Source organism: Chinchilla lanigera, unplaced genomic scaffold (assembly GCF_000276665.1).
Source record: "Chinchilla lanigera isolate Chin_1 unplaced genomic scaffold, ChiLan1.0 scaffold00013, whole genome shotgun sequence".
Taxonomy (NCBI): Eukaryota; Metazoa; Chordata; class Mammalia; order Rodentia; family Chinchillidae; genus Chinchilla; species Chinchilla lanigera.
The window spans coordinates 17,179,393-17,197,576 of NW_004955414.1; the positions used below are offsets into that span (position 1 = coordinate 17,179,393).

At 42.7% G+C, this 18,184-nt stretch overlaps 1 protein-coding gene and 1 long non-coding RNA gene across 7 annotated transcripts in view; one reads left to right on the forward strand and one right to left on the reverse strand.

Annotated features, from left to right (window-relative positions):
* Positions 1 to 10,797, reverse strand: part of LOC106148029 — a 21,273-nt gene extending 10,476 nt beyond the window's left edge. Inside the window, exon 1 of the long non-coding RNA XR_001233142.1 lies at positions 10,638 to 10,797. This is a non-coding gene — a long non-coding RNA (uncharacterized LOC106148029). The remainder of the gene's footprint in view (positions 1 to 10,637) is intronic.
* Kcne3 (potassium channel, voltage gated subfamily E regulatory beta subunit 3) overlaps positions 1 to 18,184 on the forward strand; it is a 33,849-nt gene that overhangs the window by 12,856 nt on the left and 2,809 nt on the right. Inside the window, exon 1 of one of the 6 annotated variants that reach the window (XM_005379920.2) lies at positions 10,024 to 10,564. The exons of 4 other annotated variants lie outside the window; for them this stretch is intronic. In XM_005379920.2, coding sequence (XP_005379977.1) covers positions 10,362 to 10,564 — 203 coding nt within the window. In that variant the 5' untranslated portion in view covers positions 10,024 to 10,361. Of the gene's footprint in view, positions 1 to 10,023; positions 10,565 to 18,184 lie in introns of those variants that run through there. One more of the 6 variants, XM_005379919.2, reaches the window with a different exon arrangement.

The following is an 18,184-nucleotide window of genomic DNA, read 5'->3' on the forward strand; positions in this document are numbered from 1 at the left end:
ATGTATCTCCAGTGGAATGAAATCAGTATGTCAAGGAGATATTTGCACTTCCATGTTCATTTTATCACTATCTAGACTAGTCAAGAAATAGAAACCTAAATGTCTATCAACTGATAAATGGATAAAGATATGGTGGAATAATATTTAGTCCTAAAAAAAGAAGGAAATCCTATCATTTGCAACAACATGAATACACTTAGAGGACATTATTTTAAGTGAAGTAAGTAGCTGGTCATGGTGGTGCACACCTGTAATCCTAGCACTTGGCAGGCTGAGACAGCAAGATTGCCATGAATTTAAGGCCAGCATGGGCTACATGTAGCATATATTTCAAAACAGCTGGGAGAAAGGATTTTGAGTGTTTTCACCACAAAGAAATGATGTTTACATAGTACCATATAAAAATGTACAATTATTATATGTCAATGAAAAGTAAAATAAAGTTTAGTATAAAAAATAAAAACAAAGTAGCAGCCATGACATACTCATTGCTGTGTCCCTTGCACCTAGCTGAGGGTCTGGCACACAACAGATGCCAGGAAACGTATGACAGTTATTAATGTTCAGATATTTCTGGCTCTGCTTTCTGAACAGAGGGTAGGATTGTCCTTCATGGCTGCCTAGGGTTGGGAGAGGCTGAGTAACTTGTTCCAGTTAATGAGTTACGAATGGAGGTGATGTGTCCTTTCTAAGCTGGAGCATTGCATAGCTGGTACCTTTATAGAGTTTCTCTTGTCCTCTGGAACAGTAACCAGTGACATTAAAGACAGGGGCTGCTTCCTGTGGGACACCGGTGAGTAGAGTCTCCCACTGCTAATGGATTTGTACAGGAGTTAACCCACCTCAAGTGGAGGTTGCGAATGATCACAGAGTAACCAAACCTACCCTGACTAACACATTTTAATTAATCACGACTCTTATATTTGCAGGTATAAGAGCAGGATTCTTAACATTAAGGGGAAAAAAAGACACGGGTTGGGGTTAATGGAAAAGGTTTCAGGGTCTCATAGAGCAAAATGGCATTATGTCCTGGCTCAAGAATAGAACGAGAGCACGAAGCACTTTACAGAACCCAGATAAGTCTTTTCTTTACTATTTTCTGCCATACTTGATGGTGTGTGTTTGCTTCATCCCGTCCTCCTTCAGTTCAGCCTTCTCTATCTCCCAGGCTACAAGAGAATGGCTGGGACAGAATGACTGCTAGCGCTGCTCCTGCTTCAGCTGCCATCTAGGCATAGGGGTAGAGTCAAAGAAAAACCCCAAGTTTCTGACTTGAGCAAGTGCATGGAGGGATATTGGAAGTATTGTTGGGATGGAGAACAGTGGATGAGGTTTTCTGTTTGTTTGTTTTTTGAGACAAGGTCTCAAGATGTAGCCCAGGCTGCCTTGAACTCACAGTGATCCTCCTGCATCAGCCTCTCTCAAGTACTGGGATTGCAGGTGTGCACCCCTGTGCCTGGCTGGTAAAGTTTGAGACACTCATGGGAGATGCACATGGAGAAAGACAAGAGGCAGTTGGGTGTATGGAGCTGAAGCATGGGTGTGAGGAGTGATAGTTTAGTTCTGGGTGTGCTATGAGAGAGAGACACAGAAAACTGATGAATGTGAGGCACAGGCTGGGTGGGGCAGGTCAATGAGACTGAGAAGGAAGTGGTACAATGTTGCAGGGGCATAGAAACAGGTAAAATGACTCTCATTCAGTCATCCAGAAGGGTAGGTAGAGTTACCTTATGGGTAAGAAAACCAAGGGTCAGAGAGGCTCTGTGATTTGTACAAGGTCATACAGTTGATACGGGACACAATTAGTCCTAGGCACCCACTCTGGGCTCTTAAGGGTGAGTAGGGCTGCCTTCTGTGGCAAGGAACCTCCAACAACCGATGGGCAGTGGGTGGGCAGAGCTGGGAAGGACCCAGAGCACAAGGCCAAAGCTTGGCGTGTGGTCGTGGGTCAGGCCACTGCTGTGGATTCCTGACTCTCCTTCCTGCCTGGACAAATCCCACCTCTGATTTCCTATTTGGGCCTTTCCTCAAGGAAGGAAGCTGAGCATATGAAGGAGGATATTTAACACCCTTGAGAAAGATCTTCTTGTTTATTCAAAGTCTTTTCCTCATAGATAAACAGATTATTCAGGGCCCAGTGAACAAGTGCTGCGAATAAAGATGTGACCAACTGCACTTACTGGCCCAACATTGAGTTCCTCCAGAGAGGCTGGCAGGAAACCAGACAGAACCTGTGCTGGCAGCATGACCGGGGCACTTCACTGCATATCAGATCCCCTCTGTCTGATGACTATCAAAATCAGATTTTTTGCCATCTAAATCTAAATTGGATTTTTAACTTGTCATTCACCATACCATTCCACATTATACCTAAAATTAAAAGACAAAAAAAAAAACCCAGCTGATTCCCATCTAATACATGATGTTCATTTCTGAATTTCTAAAGCTTGATTTTGAACAGACATACTTGCATATACTTCCAATAATTACTGTATATGGATAAAATTGTACATACCTTGAAAAACCAAACAGTATTACAACATCCCACATTGCTATATGGCCTCTATATTTTTGAGTACCTTAACTTTGTATTTTTTAAAAAACATTGTATATTTTAAAATCATTTTGATCATTGTTTTAGCCTGGGTAATGCATAAACATGGAATAAAACTTAAAAGGCACAGAGTGATAGCACAGAAATATCAGTCTTGTTCCACCCCATTTTCCCTGTGACCATTTCTGTCCCTGGAGGCCTCCATGATGGTAGGAGTCTTATTTATATGTTTTAGTGGCACTTCATGCATAGGTAAGTATATATGACCATACACATTTTCAAATAGTAGTATAGAAAATGCATGGTCCTGTGCTTCAGCCATTACTTCAGTATATAAAAAAATCTTCATTCTTTTTAATGAATATGTAGTGTTCCACTAAATGATTTATAATAATTTATTTACTTAGTCTATATTGAAAACATTTAGGTTATTACTTATCCTTGGCTTTTACAAATAAGGCTGCAATGAGAAACCATATACGTGTGTGTGTGTGTGTGTGTGTGTGTGTGTGTGTGTGTTATTTTATACATGAGTTCAGAGGTTGCATTTCTAGAAATGATTTTCTAGAATGTTTTTATTTTAGTAGATATTTTCATGCTACTTTATTGCTTCTATGAAAGTGATACCAATTTATATTCCCATAAATATAAACATTTGATTCATATGCTTTGTGTTTTGGCAAGACTGCTTTATATGTGGTAGTGTGTTCTTATATCAAAAGGCATTCCCTTGATCATCCATGTACAAGACAAACTCCTGAGTTTTATTAGTTTAGGGTGGTTTTTGTTTTGCTGTGTTTTTGTTTGTTTGTTTTTTAGACAGGGTCTTGCCATCTAGTTGAGGCTGGTATAACTCACTATGTAGCCTACCCTGGCGATCCTCCTGCCTCAGCCTCCTGAATGCTGAGATTACAGGCATGTGCCACAATGCCCATCTGACACCTGAATTTTAAATGTTCCAGCGTCTTAGAACTTTTTTCATTTTTACCACCTTTTATTATAAAATATTTTCAGATTACAACAGTAAATCAATCCCCATGTAGCACTTATGCAGTTAAAAAACATCAACTCCTGTCAAGGTTCTGTTTATGTAAACTGGTATCCATTTCCTGCCTCTCCACTGAATTACTGTGAAGCAAATCACAGATGCCGTGTAAATTCATCTATAAGTATTTCAGTATGTATTCCCAAAAGAAAAAGACTTCTTTTTAACTTTCCTTAAGGTCAATATCATTATCCCACATAAAAACATTTGTTCAATATCAACAAATATTTAATATTTAGATTTCTTTATTTTGTTCTCTTCTGTTTGGGTTTTATATATGTTGTTTGTTCAACTCTGGATTCATATAAGGTTTACATACTGCATTTGGTTTATATATCTCATAAATGTCTTTCAATTCTCTCTCTTTTTTTTTTTTTTTTCTTTTTTTGAGACAGGGTCTTGTTATGTAGTTCAGACTGGTCTTGAACTCACTATGTAGCCCAGGGTGGCCTTGAACTCCTAGGTATTTTCCTGCCTCAATGTTTAAGTCTCGTTTTCCCTAGAGGCTCCGCACACACCTTTCAGTTTTTCCCCTTCTTGCTCTTTGTTGAAGAAAGTGAGATATTTGTCCTATAAAGTTTTCCATAATCTATACTTTTTTATTGCAGTCTTGTATTATCATTTAATATGCCTTTTCATATTCTCCAATTCCTGAAGATTAAAAGGTAGTTCCTGAGTTTCAGTCTGATTCAGATGTTTTGTTTTGTTTTATTTTTTGGCAAGACTGATCTGTATATGGTAGTGTGTTCTTATATAAAGAGGCATGTATTATCTGGTTTTCTCTCTATTTTTTGACATCATTCTCTTGGTCCCTTACTTTAGGAGTTGGCAAAATGTGATACTCTTATTGTTTCATCCTTTCTGCACTTACTAACTGGAATACTATATAAGCAGCAGGCTGAGCTCAAAATAATGCAGCGTTACCAGTACTATTAGTGTTGTCACTAATACTTTATTCTGGCATTTTATTCTTGTCTTTTTCTTATTTATTTACTTGGTAGCATTAGATTGAACTAGGGTCTCATGCATTCTAGGCAAGTGTTCCACCACTGAGCTAAACCACTAGCCCTTAATCTGATTTTTAGTTTTATTTATATTCAGTAAACGTTTGTGTTGAATACAAATTGTTTATATAAAAGATTTAATTTTACAGTTGCATTGGAGTCTATACTGAGTTGAAATATGAACAATATGTTAAGATTAAGTCAACATTGTGTACTTCAATAATTTTTTCTTTTAAAAAGGGATCCATAGATTATTCAAATTCAAGATACACTGGCCTAAGACCACAATGTTACATGTTTTCAATTTCCCTTAAGTATAAGGTTTTCTACACCAGAGATTGTTTCTGGTGTTGTTTTGTCTTTGTATTCTGGTACCTAGCATGTCAAAGGGAACAATGGTGTAATATGTCCCCCAAACCTCCACATTGTCCTTTTGTTGTTAGAGATCAAAACCTGTTTGTTAAGTGGTCATCACATCTCTGCTCACACACCTCCAGATATGGAGGGAGCACTTACTTCCTCCTAAGCAAACCTTCCATTCTCACATAGTTCTGATTGTTAGAAAATTATTCCTCATCCCAGCTGAGCACAGTGGCTCATGCCTCTAATCCCAGTGCTCTTGGAGGCTGAAGTATGAGGATCACAAGTTTGAGCCCCACCTCAGCAACTTCGAGATTTAGAGAGGTTCTTTCTCCAAATTAAAAAAAAATGTTTTAAAAGAGTTGAAGATGTAGCTCAGCATGAATGCCCTGGGTTCACTCCCCAGTACTGTAAATTAATTAATTACTTAAAAAAAAAAAAAAGAAACAAAACCTTATTCCCCATCCTAAACTGAAATGCTCCCAACATTTGCCATAATTCTGCCTCCTCTGAGGGCTCCTCTCAGAGGCCTTCCCTGGTCTCGCCCTCATCCTGGTGGCTCGGATCACACTGTAGTTGTAGTCCCTTGTCTCCATGTCTGACTCCATCCAGACTAGGAGCTCCACAGGCAGTGTCTATAGCTGTGTTATTTGTGGTCTCCTCAGCTCGAGCCCAGGACCTCAGGAAGAAGAGATGCTCAGAAATGGTCTGTCAAATTAGTGAACAAATTCTGCTTCAGAAATATACTCTTCTTCAATTTTAACATTCCTGATTCCCTTCTGTTCTTCCCATAACATGGCTTGCAGTCCCTACGTCACCACTTTCTTTCTAACAGACTCCCATTGGCTCATGTGTCTTAATCTGTGTTGATTGGAGTTGAAGATAGCATGCCTGCTATGTTCTGGCTAGGATGAGGTGAGTCCCACTGTCCTTGGCTCTGAGGATGGACAGATGGATCAGACTTGATCACTGTTTTCTTGCTCTCTTTCTCCCTTTCATTTTTTTCTTTCTCCTCTTTCTTTCTTTTTTTCTTTTGTTTCTAAGACAAGGTTTCATTTTGTAAACTAGGCTAGCCTCAAACCCAAGACAGTCCTCCTGCCTCAGCCTCCCAAGTGCTGGAATTACTGGTGTGTGCCCTGAATTTAATCGCTGTTTCCAAGGAGCTCATAGCCTTATGGAAGACACAAATATGTGCAATATAATATTACATGGCCTGAGAGAAGTATGCATAGGGACCTGTGGGAACATAGGTAATAACTCTTAAAAGGGGGGAGGGGAGGCAGAAAAGGCTCAAGGTGACATTGAATTACTTAAAGCACTGAGAGAAAACCCAGATCACACTGACTCAAGTGAAGAAAGAATATTTTAGATCTCATAACTGAAAAGTCTTTGGATAGATTTCAGACATGATTGATTTTGGGCCTCATCCAATAGTGTCAGGACTGTTCTTTCTTCCTCTTCCTACCACGTCGCCCCCCCCCCTTGGCCCGGGACATTCCACGTGAGAGCAGTGTTTTCCCTCATTAGGAAGGAGGCCGTTCTTCCTGCATCAGGCTGTTCTCTCCCAAGAACAGGAACCTGCACAAGGGTGGCACATGCCAAAAAGGGGAAATAGAGGCATGGGCACAGAGTGTAGGGACACATACTGAGTTCCGGGGAGATTCCTGGGAGGAAGGTTGTTCCAGCCAGAGAAGATATCAGGCAGAAAGCCTGGAGGAGATGGAGAGGCTCTACCTTTTCTCAGAATTTTTTCCTGACCATAGAATTCCTAATGACTTTCCCTCTCATAATCATCATCTGTTCAACAAATTCTTACTCAACTTTACTCTGTGCTAGGCTTAGTGCCCTCAAGGAGCTTATCTTCTAGGTGTGGAGTCAACAAATAAAATAGACAGTTACCTTCCAGCAAGGTAAGTGCGATGTCATAGGGAAGTGCAAGGGGCAAGAACACCCAGAATGGGTCTCTTTTCAGTCAGGTCCATACAGGAAGCACAGGGCCATCTCATGTCAGTAATGTGAGATGGCCCTATTCAGATATGGGCAGTGAGTCAGGGAACCACAGGGGAGGTTGGTGAAACATCCTGGAGCTTGAAACACTTAGGGCTGAAAAGAAAGAGAAAGAACCATGTACAGAAATCCAGAGTCAGGAGGAATCTGAGATACAGCTGGTGGGCAGATGGGAGTCTCAGTTGAGGCTGCAGCAGCAGGAACATCAACAAATTAAAAAATAAGTGTCAGGCACAGTGACATATACCTGTAACCCCAGCACTCAGGAGGTTGAGGCAGCAGGATCACCATAAATTCGAGGCCAGGTTAGGCTACATAGTGAGTTCAAGGCCAGCCTGGACTACACGGAGAGACCCTTTCTCAAAAACAAAACAAAACAAAATAAATCAATAATAAAAAATAAAAGTAAGTGAAATATATCAGAACTATCTGTTGTCTGGTTAGGTGTTACTGTTTTTTGTTGTTGTTTTTTTTGTTTTTTTTTTTTTTTGAGACAGGATTTTGCTGTATTCTAGACTGGCTTTGAACTCACTATGTAGCCCAGGCTGGTTTCAAACTCACGGCAATCCTCCTGTCTCAGCCTCCTGAGTGCTGGGATTACAGGTGTATATCAGCACGCCTGGGAGATTAGGTGTTATTGAAAAACAAGGTGGGAAAGGAGGTTAGAGAAAATGGGAGAACAGGGGTGTTAGAATTTGAAAATAGAGTGGTCAAGAAAAACCTCCCCAAGATGGTGGTATTTAAGCAGACTCCATGACAGTGTATCTCTATCTTCCTCTCATGCCTTCAGTCAGCCCATCCTAACCTCAATCCCCACTCTACTCCCTTGCTTTCCTTATCCCAAGGTCAGGGCCTTGTGTCTTTGGATTAAGGAGTTCTTTGAAGGTCCCTCTCATGGGCTTCCCAAGGACAGGAACTCTCTTTTCTCTTTCCCTTTCTTACCCAATCACAATGGAAGATGCCATTATTGAGCACATGCCTGGTTCCAGGCCTACCTCTGGGCATGTAATATACCATATTTCATCTAAGTCTCATAGAAAGTCTACGAAGCACAGTTAGGGAAAATGAGGCATCTCAGTCCACTTTCCAACAGCCGTTGACTAGCTGCCTTCCTTAACAAGTTTCCTGCCCATCCTCACTCCAGAGAAAGGGTAGTAGAGGATAGACCTCAAATCCTGAAGGACTGAAAAAGGAAAAAAACATCCTCACTCCAGAGAAAGGGTAGTAGAGGATAGACCTCAAATCCTGAAGGACTGAAAAAGGAAAAAAAAAAATTAGGATTATGCTTTATTTGTCTGAGAGGTACAAAGACCAAAGTGTAGAAGTCAAAGGAGGCAGTTTTTGTTAAAATATGAAACCATCCTAAAAATCAGAGCTGCTTAAGTATGCCAGCAAAGCTGGTAGCTTTGTGTGAAACATGAAATATGTGGAACTCATTAGGCAAGGACTTCAACTACAAAACTATGCGAGTCCTTCCAACTTTGTTTTTGTCACTAAATGAGTATTCAACCCTAAAATGGTCTATACTTATTAATCTAAAATTTTGTTACAACAAGAGATAATCCCTGCCTTTAAAGAATCCATAATCGTCTAGCTGAAATGGGCAAATCGTTTCTTTCAATAACTGTAATAAATAGTCCTATGGAGTAAATGCAAGGCCAGGTGGGATCTGGGAGGGAACTCAAACTGGGCCAGAGCTATTTCCTCAAGGCTAGTCTCTCGAATACCATTTGTATGAGTCCTCAGAAATCTTGTTTTTAAAATGCTGATTTCGGCTGGGGATTTAGCTCAGCGGCAAAGTGCCTGCCTGGCAATCGCAAGGTCGTGAGTTCGGTTCCCGGTACCGGAGAAAAACCAAAAAAATAAAAAAATTTAAAAAAAAAATGCTGATTTCTGGGCTGCACTCCAGAACTCCAGAATCAGAACCTCTGGAGTGAAACCCGAACATCTACTTCATTAGACAAGGGCCCCAAATGATTCTCTGGCAGACTGAAAGTTGAGACTGTGTGCCTAGATGGTCAGGAGGACTTCCGTGAGTGCTGACCTCCAGACTCAGAAGGAGGAATAGCCAAATCAAAACATGTGACCACAGAAACAACATGGAGGTAACGTATTTTGATGGGGATTAACAATTTTGTACAAAATGCATGCACTTTGGTAGGTCTTTTAAAAATGATAGCTATTCAGACTATATTCTGAGGTTCTGTGATTGAGGGTGTGTGTCTCAATATCCTGTAGCAGATCTTTGTTTGCAGGGAATGAGAGGGCTGGCCTGGACTTATTAATTATTGCAAGGCCCTGGCCTGGGAAACGTTCCTCACAGAGACCCTGGGAGGCTGTTTCTGGCTCTGTCCGTTCCTCTGCCACTGGCCTCCTGGTCCTTATTTCTCAGCTGTCCCTGGCTACTTCTTTTCTCTGGAGCCGGCAGCCACAGCAAGGAGGCAACAATTTGAGTGAGAGCCTGGTGAATGGAAAATGAAGAGTGTTCTATGACAGAGATCAGTTAAAATGTGGCTGGGTACAAGTTGGTTAGGTATCTGAGGGACTCCTGGGGTGAGTGAGACACCTGCTGGGCTAACAAGAGAGCGGGTGTAGTGGATTCTGAGTCTGAGTTTTGCTGATGACTTGCTTGGTAAGCATGGGCAAGTCCCTTCCCCAATCTGGGCGTTTACAACCTGTCTGTGAAAAAGGGCTTGTGTTAGATATTTTCTCTGGTGACCCTCCAGTTTTATATATAGTTATGTATTTAGTCTTTCTGAGACAGGGTTTCACTATGCAGTTCAGGCTAGCCTTGAACTTACTTTGTAGCCCTGGCTGACCTCGAACTCCTAGCAATCCTCCTGCCTCAGCCTCCTGAGTGCTAGGATTACAGGCGTGCGACCACGCCCGGCGACCCTCCAGTTTTAATATTTTGGAGACAAAGAGCTCATCTGGTCCCAAGAATAAACCCATTAAGAATGCATGCAAGGGGGGCTGGGCATTTAGCTCAGCGGCAAAGCGTCTGCCTGGCAAGCTCAAGGTCGTGAGTTCGGTTCCCGGTACCGGAAAAACCAAAACCAAAAAAAAAAAAAAAAGAATGCATGCAAGAGTGGTACTCATTTTAGAGCGAGGAAGCCAAGACTAAGGGAGGAGCAGTGGCTTGCCCGCAATCACACAGCCACACGTGAACAAAGACTGTTCCCACTAGCACCCAGCGCTCCGCTTCGCCTTCTGAAGATACGATCAAGTTGGGCTAGCTGGGGCGAGCCTAAGAGTGGCATTCAGTCTAAGGTCCAGGAAGCAGGCATTGCAGCAGGCGGTGCAGGGGATGGAAAGTTTGGAGCCCACAACCGGTTGAGGCCAAGGAGCAGGGCGGAGGCTCCTGAAACCAGAGCAGAGAGAAGCCGGTGTGATGAGAGGGGCGGAGCCGGGGGAGGGGACGCCCTGGGGAAGGGAAAAGGGAGCCGACGCGGATGAGAGAGCAGAGCAGCACAGAGGCCTGTGGAGATCACAGGGGCGGGCAAAGGGCGGAGAGGTGCGCCCAGGCAACCTTCCAGCAGAGGGAGCAGCGTCCCGCGAGCAAACGGGCTCCCTCGGAGACTTGCCGAGAAGCAGGTAAGGTGCTCTCGCACGGTTGGGAGAGCTGAGCTGCAGCGAGCGGTAAAAATGGGGGAAAGCGGCTACCTACCTCCCTTCCGAGGGCCAAATCTCTTTCTAGAGAGGGTAGACCCGACAAAGGGTGCAGTTCAAATACTGTACTGAGCGGATCCTCCCCAGGGTGGAGAGCTGGGATCCCAGGGCTGCACATGGGTATGAGGAGCTGGGCTTCTTGTAGGTTAAACCTGAAACCGCTGCGGGGAGGAGGGCCGGCGTTAGCGGTCCTAGGGTCTCACAGGGCGACCTAAAGCACTTCCGCGCCTGTATAAATCCGCACGGGAACACCTGCTGGTCCGCAGCTAGTACACACAGAGCAGCTCCGCACGCACGCAGTCTTCTTGCTCGGCCAGAGTTGCTAGTTCTGTAGAGTTGACTCGTTCCACTGTGACTCTCACCCTGTCTGACACAGAGCCAGAAAGGATGGAGACACCTGCCTACAGGAATACAGGTCTTGCCTGCGAGGCAGCAGACTTGGGCTCTAGTTTGTAGGTTGTCTAAACTTGTGCAAGACATCTGCCCTCTCTGACTTGTGCTTTCTTTTCCCGGGTCACCACCTGTATAATGGATATCCTGCTTCTGTTGTCCCTCTACCACAGTCAGCGGGAGGGGAAAGGGGCCTAACTGGGAGTCTCTTATCTAAAAAGTGGATTAGTTCAGGCCTTGTGTGAGAGCCCATTGAGAGTTCTCTTACTCCCTCTCCTAACTCCCTACAATTTCCATACCAGAAAACAAAGGCCCTGGGGTGTAGATGATTTACCTTGGGTCGCACCAGGGATCAGAGAGAATTAGAACCCACATTTCTTCACTCCTAGCTCAGGGCTCTCTACTTCACCTACAAAGAGATATTGTAAATGTAGAAATTCCTGCTTATCTCCTGGCATCCAGCCACTTTGTCAGTTCTACATGAAAAAGATCAATGCTAGCAGCATGGAAACCACTTTCAGATTTCCTGCTTCACACCTTGCAGTGGAAACCAACAACCTTCAAAATCTCTCACTTTACACTTCTCAAAGCATATTTCCAACTGTGAACTAATGTGTGGGTGCTCAAAATACCTTCCAAGGGGAAGCAAGACAAGAAAACCTATCTTACTGATGAGGAAAGTGAAGCCCAGAGTGGAGAATGAACTTTACCAAGATAGATGGCTAGACATACTGGTGAAACAGGGGCAGAAACCCAGGTCTTTTGATTCCCAGTACTACAAATAGTACCTCTGAGGATTAAGGGATCTCAGGAATGATCAGAGAGGGTAGGAAACAAGGAAGGGTTCTTAAAGTGGTGTTTCTGAGAATCAAGAAGAGTAGTAAGAACCCCTAGCTTCTTCTGAGGGTAGGAGAGATGGGGTGAAAAGGGGGACATATGGATGGCTTCTCTTGGAAATACGGGGTAGGGGGAGATATGGAGACAGAAAAAGAAACAGTGTGACCAGGTTGCCCAGTAATTTTATGTTTATAGTTTCTATGATACTTTCCCATCTATTGTCTCCCTCAGTTCTCATGTGAGGTAAGCAGGGCAGGGATAATTATCCCCATCTTATAGATGTGGTTCAAAGGAAATAAATGCAAGGTCACACAGCTAAGCATACAGCCAAGATTGGAATCATGAAAGGAACCTTGGAAGGCAAGATCACAGGCAAGACTGGGACTTGGACTGTGTGTGCGCAAAATGTGTGGGTGTGAGCAGCCACACCCTGAGTTGGTACACAGGGAAGAGGGTTGCAAAGCTATTGCTGGTGTGTTTGGGGGCCAAGAATGTTTGCCCTTTGGATTAAGTGAGGTTCAGGTGGAGGGAGCATCTGGGCTTCTGAAGGAGGCTCAGAAGTCCTCGTCTTCTAACTCACCTCACCTGACTGAGGCAGCTTCTTTTTTTTCCCCAGACTAAAATGGAATCTGTTTTTGCCTGCCCTTGAAGTTGCTTTCCTTCCTTTCTTTTGTTTTTAAGCATTGTAAACTGTTTTTATGAATGTATGTGTATGCATCTGCACTCCAGTAGGGATGCCTTTATAGAAAAATTTTGATTTATTTATTCCTGAGTGCCTGCTAAGGGAACTCCTGTTTTTCCAAGAGCTTGATTTTCTTCAGGCCTGGGAATAAAGAAATACATGAGGCATAGGTCCTTGCCCTCACCTAACACACACACACACACACACACACACACACACACACACACAATTTCACTGCAGCGTAGTGTTCTATTTTTAATTTTTATTTTAAAGATAAAAGAATGAAAACATATTAACAGATACACAGACATTTATAAAGTAGCACAAAAACAGTGCAAGCAATACAGAATTTCAGACAAGGTGACAGGAAATTAACAATGGTGGTTGTATTACATATTGATATCTCAGGGGGTTTTTTGTTTTTTGTTTGTCTTTTTGAGACAGTGTCTCGCTGTGCAGTTCAGGCCAGCTGTGAGCTCACTTTGTAGCCCAGGCTGGTCTCGAACTCGAAACAATCCTCCTGCCTCAGCCTCCCGAGTGCTGGGATTACAGGCGTGTGCCACCACACCCAGCCTCATATTGATATCTTCAAATTGGTTACTCAGGGGCTGGGGATTTAGCTCAGTGGCACAGCGCCTGCCTGGCAAGTGCCAGGTCGTGAGTTCGATTCTCAGTACCGGAAGAAAAACCAAAAAAAAAAAAAAAAACCAAATTGGTTACTCAGATAAACAAATATAGGCATGTAAGACTGATCAAACAAACATTAACTATTCCTTTCAATAACGTAATAGAAATCAGTAATACAACTATCTTAGCTATCCTGTGTATACATACATTTTTTTTCCCTTTCTTTTTTTTTCTCTTTTCCCTCATCGCAGTTGTTCTTTACTTTTGAGCAGTTTCTTCCCCTTCACAATATCTCTTGTACCTTTTAGACTTTATTCACTCTTTCAGGTTCTTACACTAGGGAGACAATACAGTATTTACACATGCAGGTCTGATTTATTTCACTTATAAGTATGATCTCTAGTTGTGAACTTTTACCTATAAAAGCCCAGAGTTTATCTTTCTTTATAGCTGAGTAATATTCCATTATATAAAAATACCACCACCTTTTTATCCATTCCTCAGTTGATGGGCATTTGGGTTGCTTCCACAATTTAGCTATTACAAATTGTGGGGTTTTTAAATTTAATTTAACTTTTTTATTTTAAAGATAAAAACAAAAACATTAACAGACACACGAACATTTACAAATGCAGCGTAGTGTTCTAATAGGGCTTTGGGTAAAGCACTTTGGGGACAGAAGAGTTGGAGAGACTCATTGGCTAGGGAGTAGAGAAGGGGGTGTCTCAGGAAAGCATCTAAAGAGTTGGCACTGGAGCTAGGACCTGTAGGATGGGTAGAAGTTTGCTGAACAGATAAAAAGGCAAAGGGAATTCCTGCCTAAGAAAACAGCATGAACAAAGACAAGAGACATATAGGTGCAAAGGATGTCTGGAGAATGGCCAAGAATAGCTCAGTGTCATGGCCACAGAATACTAGGAACACTATAGTGATGGGGCTTACATCAGGGCCACATTGAAAGGAATTAATGATAATCAGAAGAGCTTAAATCCTTCCCTACAGACAACAGGGAACTTATAGTAGAAAGATCTGTGGAAAGAGAGGATGCCTGGTTTCTGGTTTCAGTTCTGCCTGTCCTGAGCTGTGAGATGCTAAACATGTGATTTCCTCAACCCGAGGGTTGCACTGACAGTGTGATCCCTAGCATCCCTTCCAGCTCTGATTCCATTCCAGGCTCCTCCCAATTTGGTATTAAAGTTCACTGGGTCAGCCCCTCCACACACTGCACTGCTCTCTAGGCCATGATAGTGACAAGACTCCTCGGGGAACACTGGCAACATACCTCCCAGTTGTGTTTAGATCCCCTATCAATTTTATATGACTTTTTCTATCTGCCTTTTTTAAAATACCTTTTTATTTTATAAAAAAAGGAACAAAATTTCATAACAGTAAGAGACTAACAATAGTTAATACACTATATCATTATATCATTATCTTCAAAGTAGTTACTCAGTACAAGACATAGATAAAAACAATTCTTTTTTAAAGAAACAGATTAATAGCACAAAACTTTCTTTTCAATAAACTAAGAGAAACTAGTAGTGTAAATGAGACAAATTAGCACATGTGTTAAAATATTTTTGCAACAATGGAGTGGGTAATTTAGAGAATTATTTGAACTTCTCCCTCTACGTGCCTTTCTCTACCTCAACCTGGGCCCTTAAGATACTCATTCAGAAAGAGTAGCTTAAAAAGCAATAGAAAGCTAAAAGAATCAGTGGTGGAATTTCACTCTTCTGCAGAGAAACCTGAAAGATAATCTTACCAAGATACTCAGTTCATCTTTTAGATCATAGCTTTATGCCCCAGCTCCCCGGTTAGAAGCTGGGGAAGTTCAAGTCAAGTACATTTAGTGAGAACCTATTAATGTGAGGGAAATAGCAGAAACAGTGTATGGGGAAGAGAGTAAACCTGAAGGTCAAGAATAGGTCTGGAGTGCAGGAGCTACAGAAAATGGGATAGAGGGAGGCTAACTCTCTTCCAAAACTTACCAGCTTCCCTGACTGGATTCTCAACTAAGATTGGCAAGAATGTATACTGCAGGAAAGGGCAATTAAAATGAAGCCAGAGAAGATGCCCCATGGCTTGAGGGCGTTGTCTTTAGTGTGATGTACAGCTCAGATGCAAGGCAACACTGCCTTTGGTAGTGGAAAGAGCACTAAACAGCGTCCTTGAAGACCTGGGTTCTCATCCAACCTCTGCCACTTACTGGCTATGTTGTTTTGCACATCACTCTCCCCAACTACAGAATGGAGGTGTGGGCCTAGAATCCAGATTGTAAATAATTTTTAAAGTCCCTTGCTCAGTAACTCTTTACCTTCCTTCTGAACTGGTCTATCTCCTGTTTTAAGTCAAGGCCTCTCCAGGGCAGGAGCTCTGTTCCCACTGTTCAAGGAGACTGATAATCAGTGACTCAAGGACCTCCATAAAGAAGCAAAATGGTAGCACACACCTGTAATCTCAGCTACTTGGGAGGCTGAGGTAGGAGGACTGCAAATTCAAGGCCAGTCTGAGCAACTTAACGGATGGGGATATAGCTCAGTGATAGAACACTTGTCTAGCATGTTAGAGGCCTTGGGCTCAATCCCCAGTACTGACAACAACAGAGCAAATTGCCCAACATTGATGACTGCCCATTTGGGACCCAGAGGCAAGTCATAGAGAACCAACTTGACTCTTCAGCTCTTTACCTCTGCTGACCAAACCAGGATGCCCTTGTACCCAGGCCCATATCCTTATCCAAGCCCAGCACCTGAGGATGTGTATAGCCTCTTTGCTCCTCCCTTCAGAACCACAGACTTCTGGTCTAACCCTCCTTGGCAGGAGGGCCTGATGAGGAAAGCTTTTGTTAATTTTTACTTCCTTTAGTGTCCCCTACCTCCACTTTCCACAGTTTGTCTCTTCCCCAGACTAGATCACCCTGGCAGGTGACCTGCCAAGAGAAAAAGGAATAAATTAATTTGGCTTTCAGTTTACCTAGGCTAGAATATTAGGTATAAGTCAGTCCCAGGGCTCAGGAATACCTAAACAGTGAGAAAAACATCTGCAGTCATCTCAGGATTTGAGGAGCTCTAGAAAGCTGTCAGAGTACCTCTCCTATCAGCCTATCCAATCTCCCAAGATCTTAGCATGGTTTTAGGATTGGTATTGTCATGGATGTTAGAGCTGACCAGGGCCCCTTTATTTCACAGAAGCTCAGGCCTAGGAAAGGGAAGTCACATGCCCAAAGTGACACAAGTCAGAGCTGAATCAAGGCAGCTTCCTGGGTTTCTATTACCTTTATTGTAAAATGAGGGCACTTAAGCAAGGTGGACTCTGAGGCCGTTCTAGCCTCTGCTCTGTAAAAATAAAACATCTACCATCATCTGTGATATATCTAGCACCACACACTGCACCATACTCCTTTATTTTTTCTTTCTTTCTTTCTTTCTTTCTTTCTTTCTTTCTTTCTTGCTTTCTTGCTTTCTTGCTTTCTTGCTTTCTTGCTTTCTTTCTTGCTTTCTTTTTGTATTTTTGAGACAGGGTCTTGCTATGCAGTTCAGGATGGCCTTGAGCTTACTTTGCAGCCCAGGCTGGTCTCAAATTCACAATGATCCTCCTACCTCAGCCTCCTGAGTGCTGGGATTACAGGCGTGCGCCACCATGCCCGGCTCCTTTAATTTTCACAACGAACTGTGCTACAGTGTTAATAGTGTTAATTCTGTACTATGTTTATATGTGTCTGTCCCAACAGATTTGACTGGGATTCCAAAAGATTTCCATTAAGGCACCAGTATCTTTGAAAAAAGGAAAGTGTTAGGCAGCACCATTAGCTTTCCTCAGGCAGGAGTTCATTGTTAAACTAAGATTTTGCATGAAGTCACCCAGTTGAGACATTGTAACCCCGGAGTTGGGAGACGGTGATCAGATGCCCCTTGGCCACTGCATGGTTCCTGTAACTCTAACCCCATGCTAGCCTGACCCAGCTGTTGCAGCAAGGCAAGGGGAAGTAGGAGGGGTCAGAGCCCACAGCAAGAGAATTGCACAACCCTCAGGAACTGCCCTTAGGCCGTCCACCTTGGTTTTGAAGTTTGTTCAGTATGTCTATTTCCTTCCTTTTCTACTTTCTCCCCATTTTCCAACTGTGGGCTTTTGCAGCAACTGAGTCAATCCTGAGACCCCAGGTGTATTCAAAGACACCCTGAAGAGGCAGGGTGACTAAAGAGTCTTGGGGTGTCCACAAGGAGATTCCCAAAGCTGTCTCATTGCTGTGGAATTTCCCTGTTTGGTGAGTTTTCCACATTGAGGTTGCCTCCCTTTACCCTGCCCCACAAGAACCCATTTCCAAGTACACCTCATGACAGTGACTACACCAGGAAGGAGTCCATTAAATAAAAACAAAAGAAACTATAGTATATGTATTTGCATCACAAAATTTAAATAAATTAATTCTCTTCAGCATAATAAAAAAGTATGTTTACAGCAAGCCTTGAGGAAAGCAGGGAAGGGATGGTAATCTTTTTGTTTGTTTTAATTGTAGTAAAAAAATTTTAAAATTTGCCATCTTAGCCACTTAAGTGCAGAGCTCAGTAGTGTTAACTATTTTCACATTGTGTGCTACAGCTCTCTAGCACTTTTCCACTTTGCAAAACTGAAATTCTATATCCATTCTGCAACAACTCCTGATAATGATCTTTTTTGATAGAGAAGAAAACTGAAGCCCAAACAGGGAAAGTAACAGGGAAATTAGGCTCCTACCTATCTATCACCTACCTATAAACATGTCTGAGGCCCCTTCTTCCGCCTCATATTAGCTATCTCTCCCCCAAACATCTCTCACATTTCATGCCTCTCTATTCTTCCAGCCATCCCTTGCCAGCAGAATTTCCCCAAGGAGTTATGAATACCTAAAGTGTTTGGGACCTAGCATATTTAAGAGGTCAAATGAGCCAGCCTCTGGTTCTAGATAGATGAAAGCTAAGCCACCATCTAAATGATGTCTGTGGAGTATAAAAAAACCAACCATGATG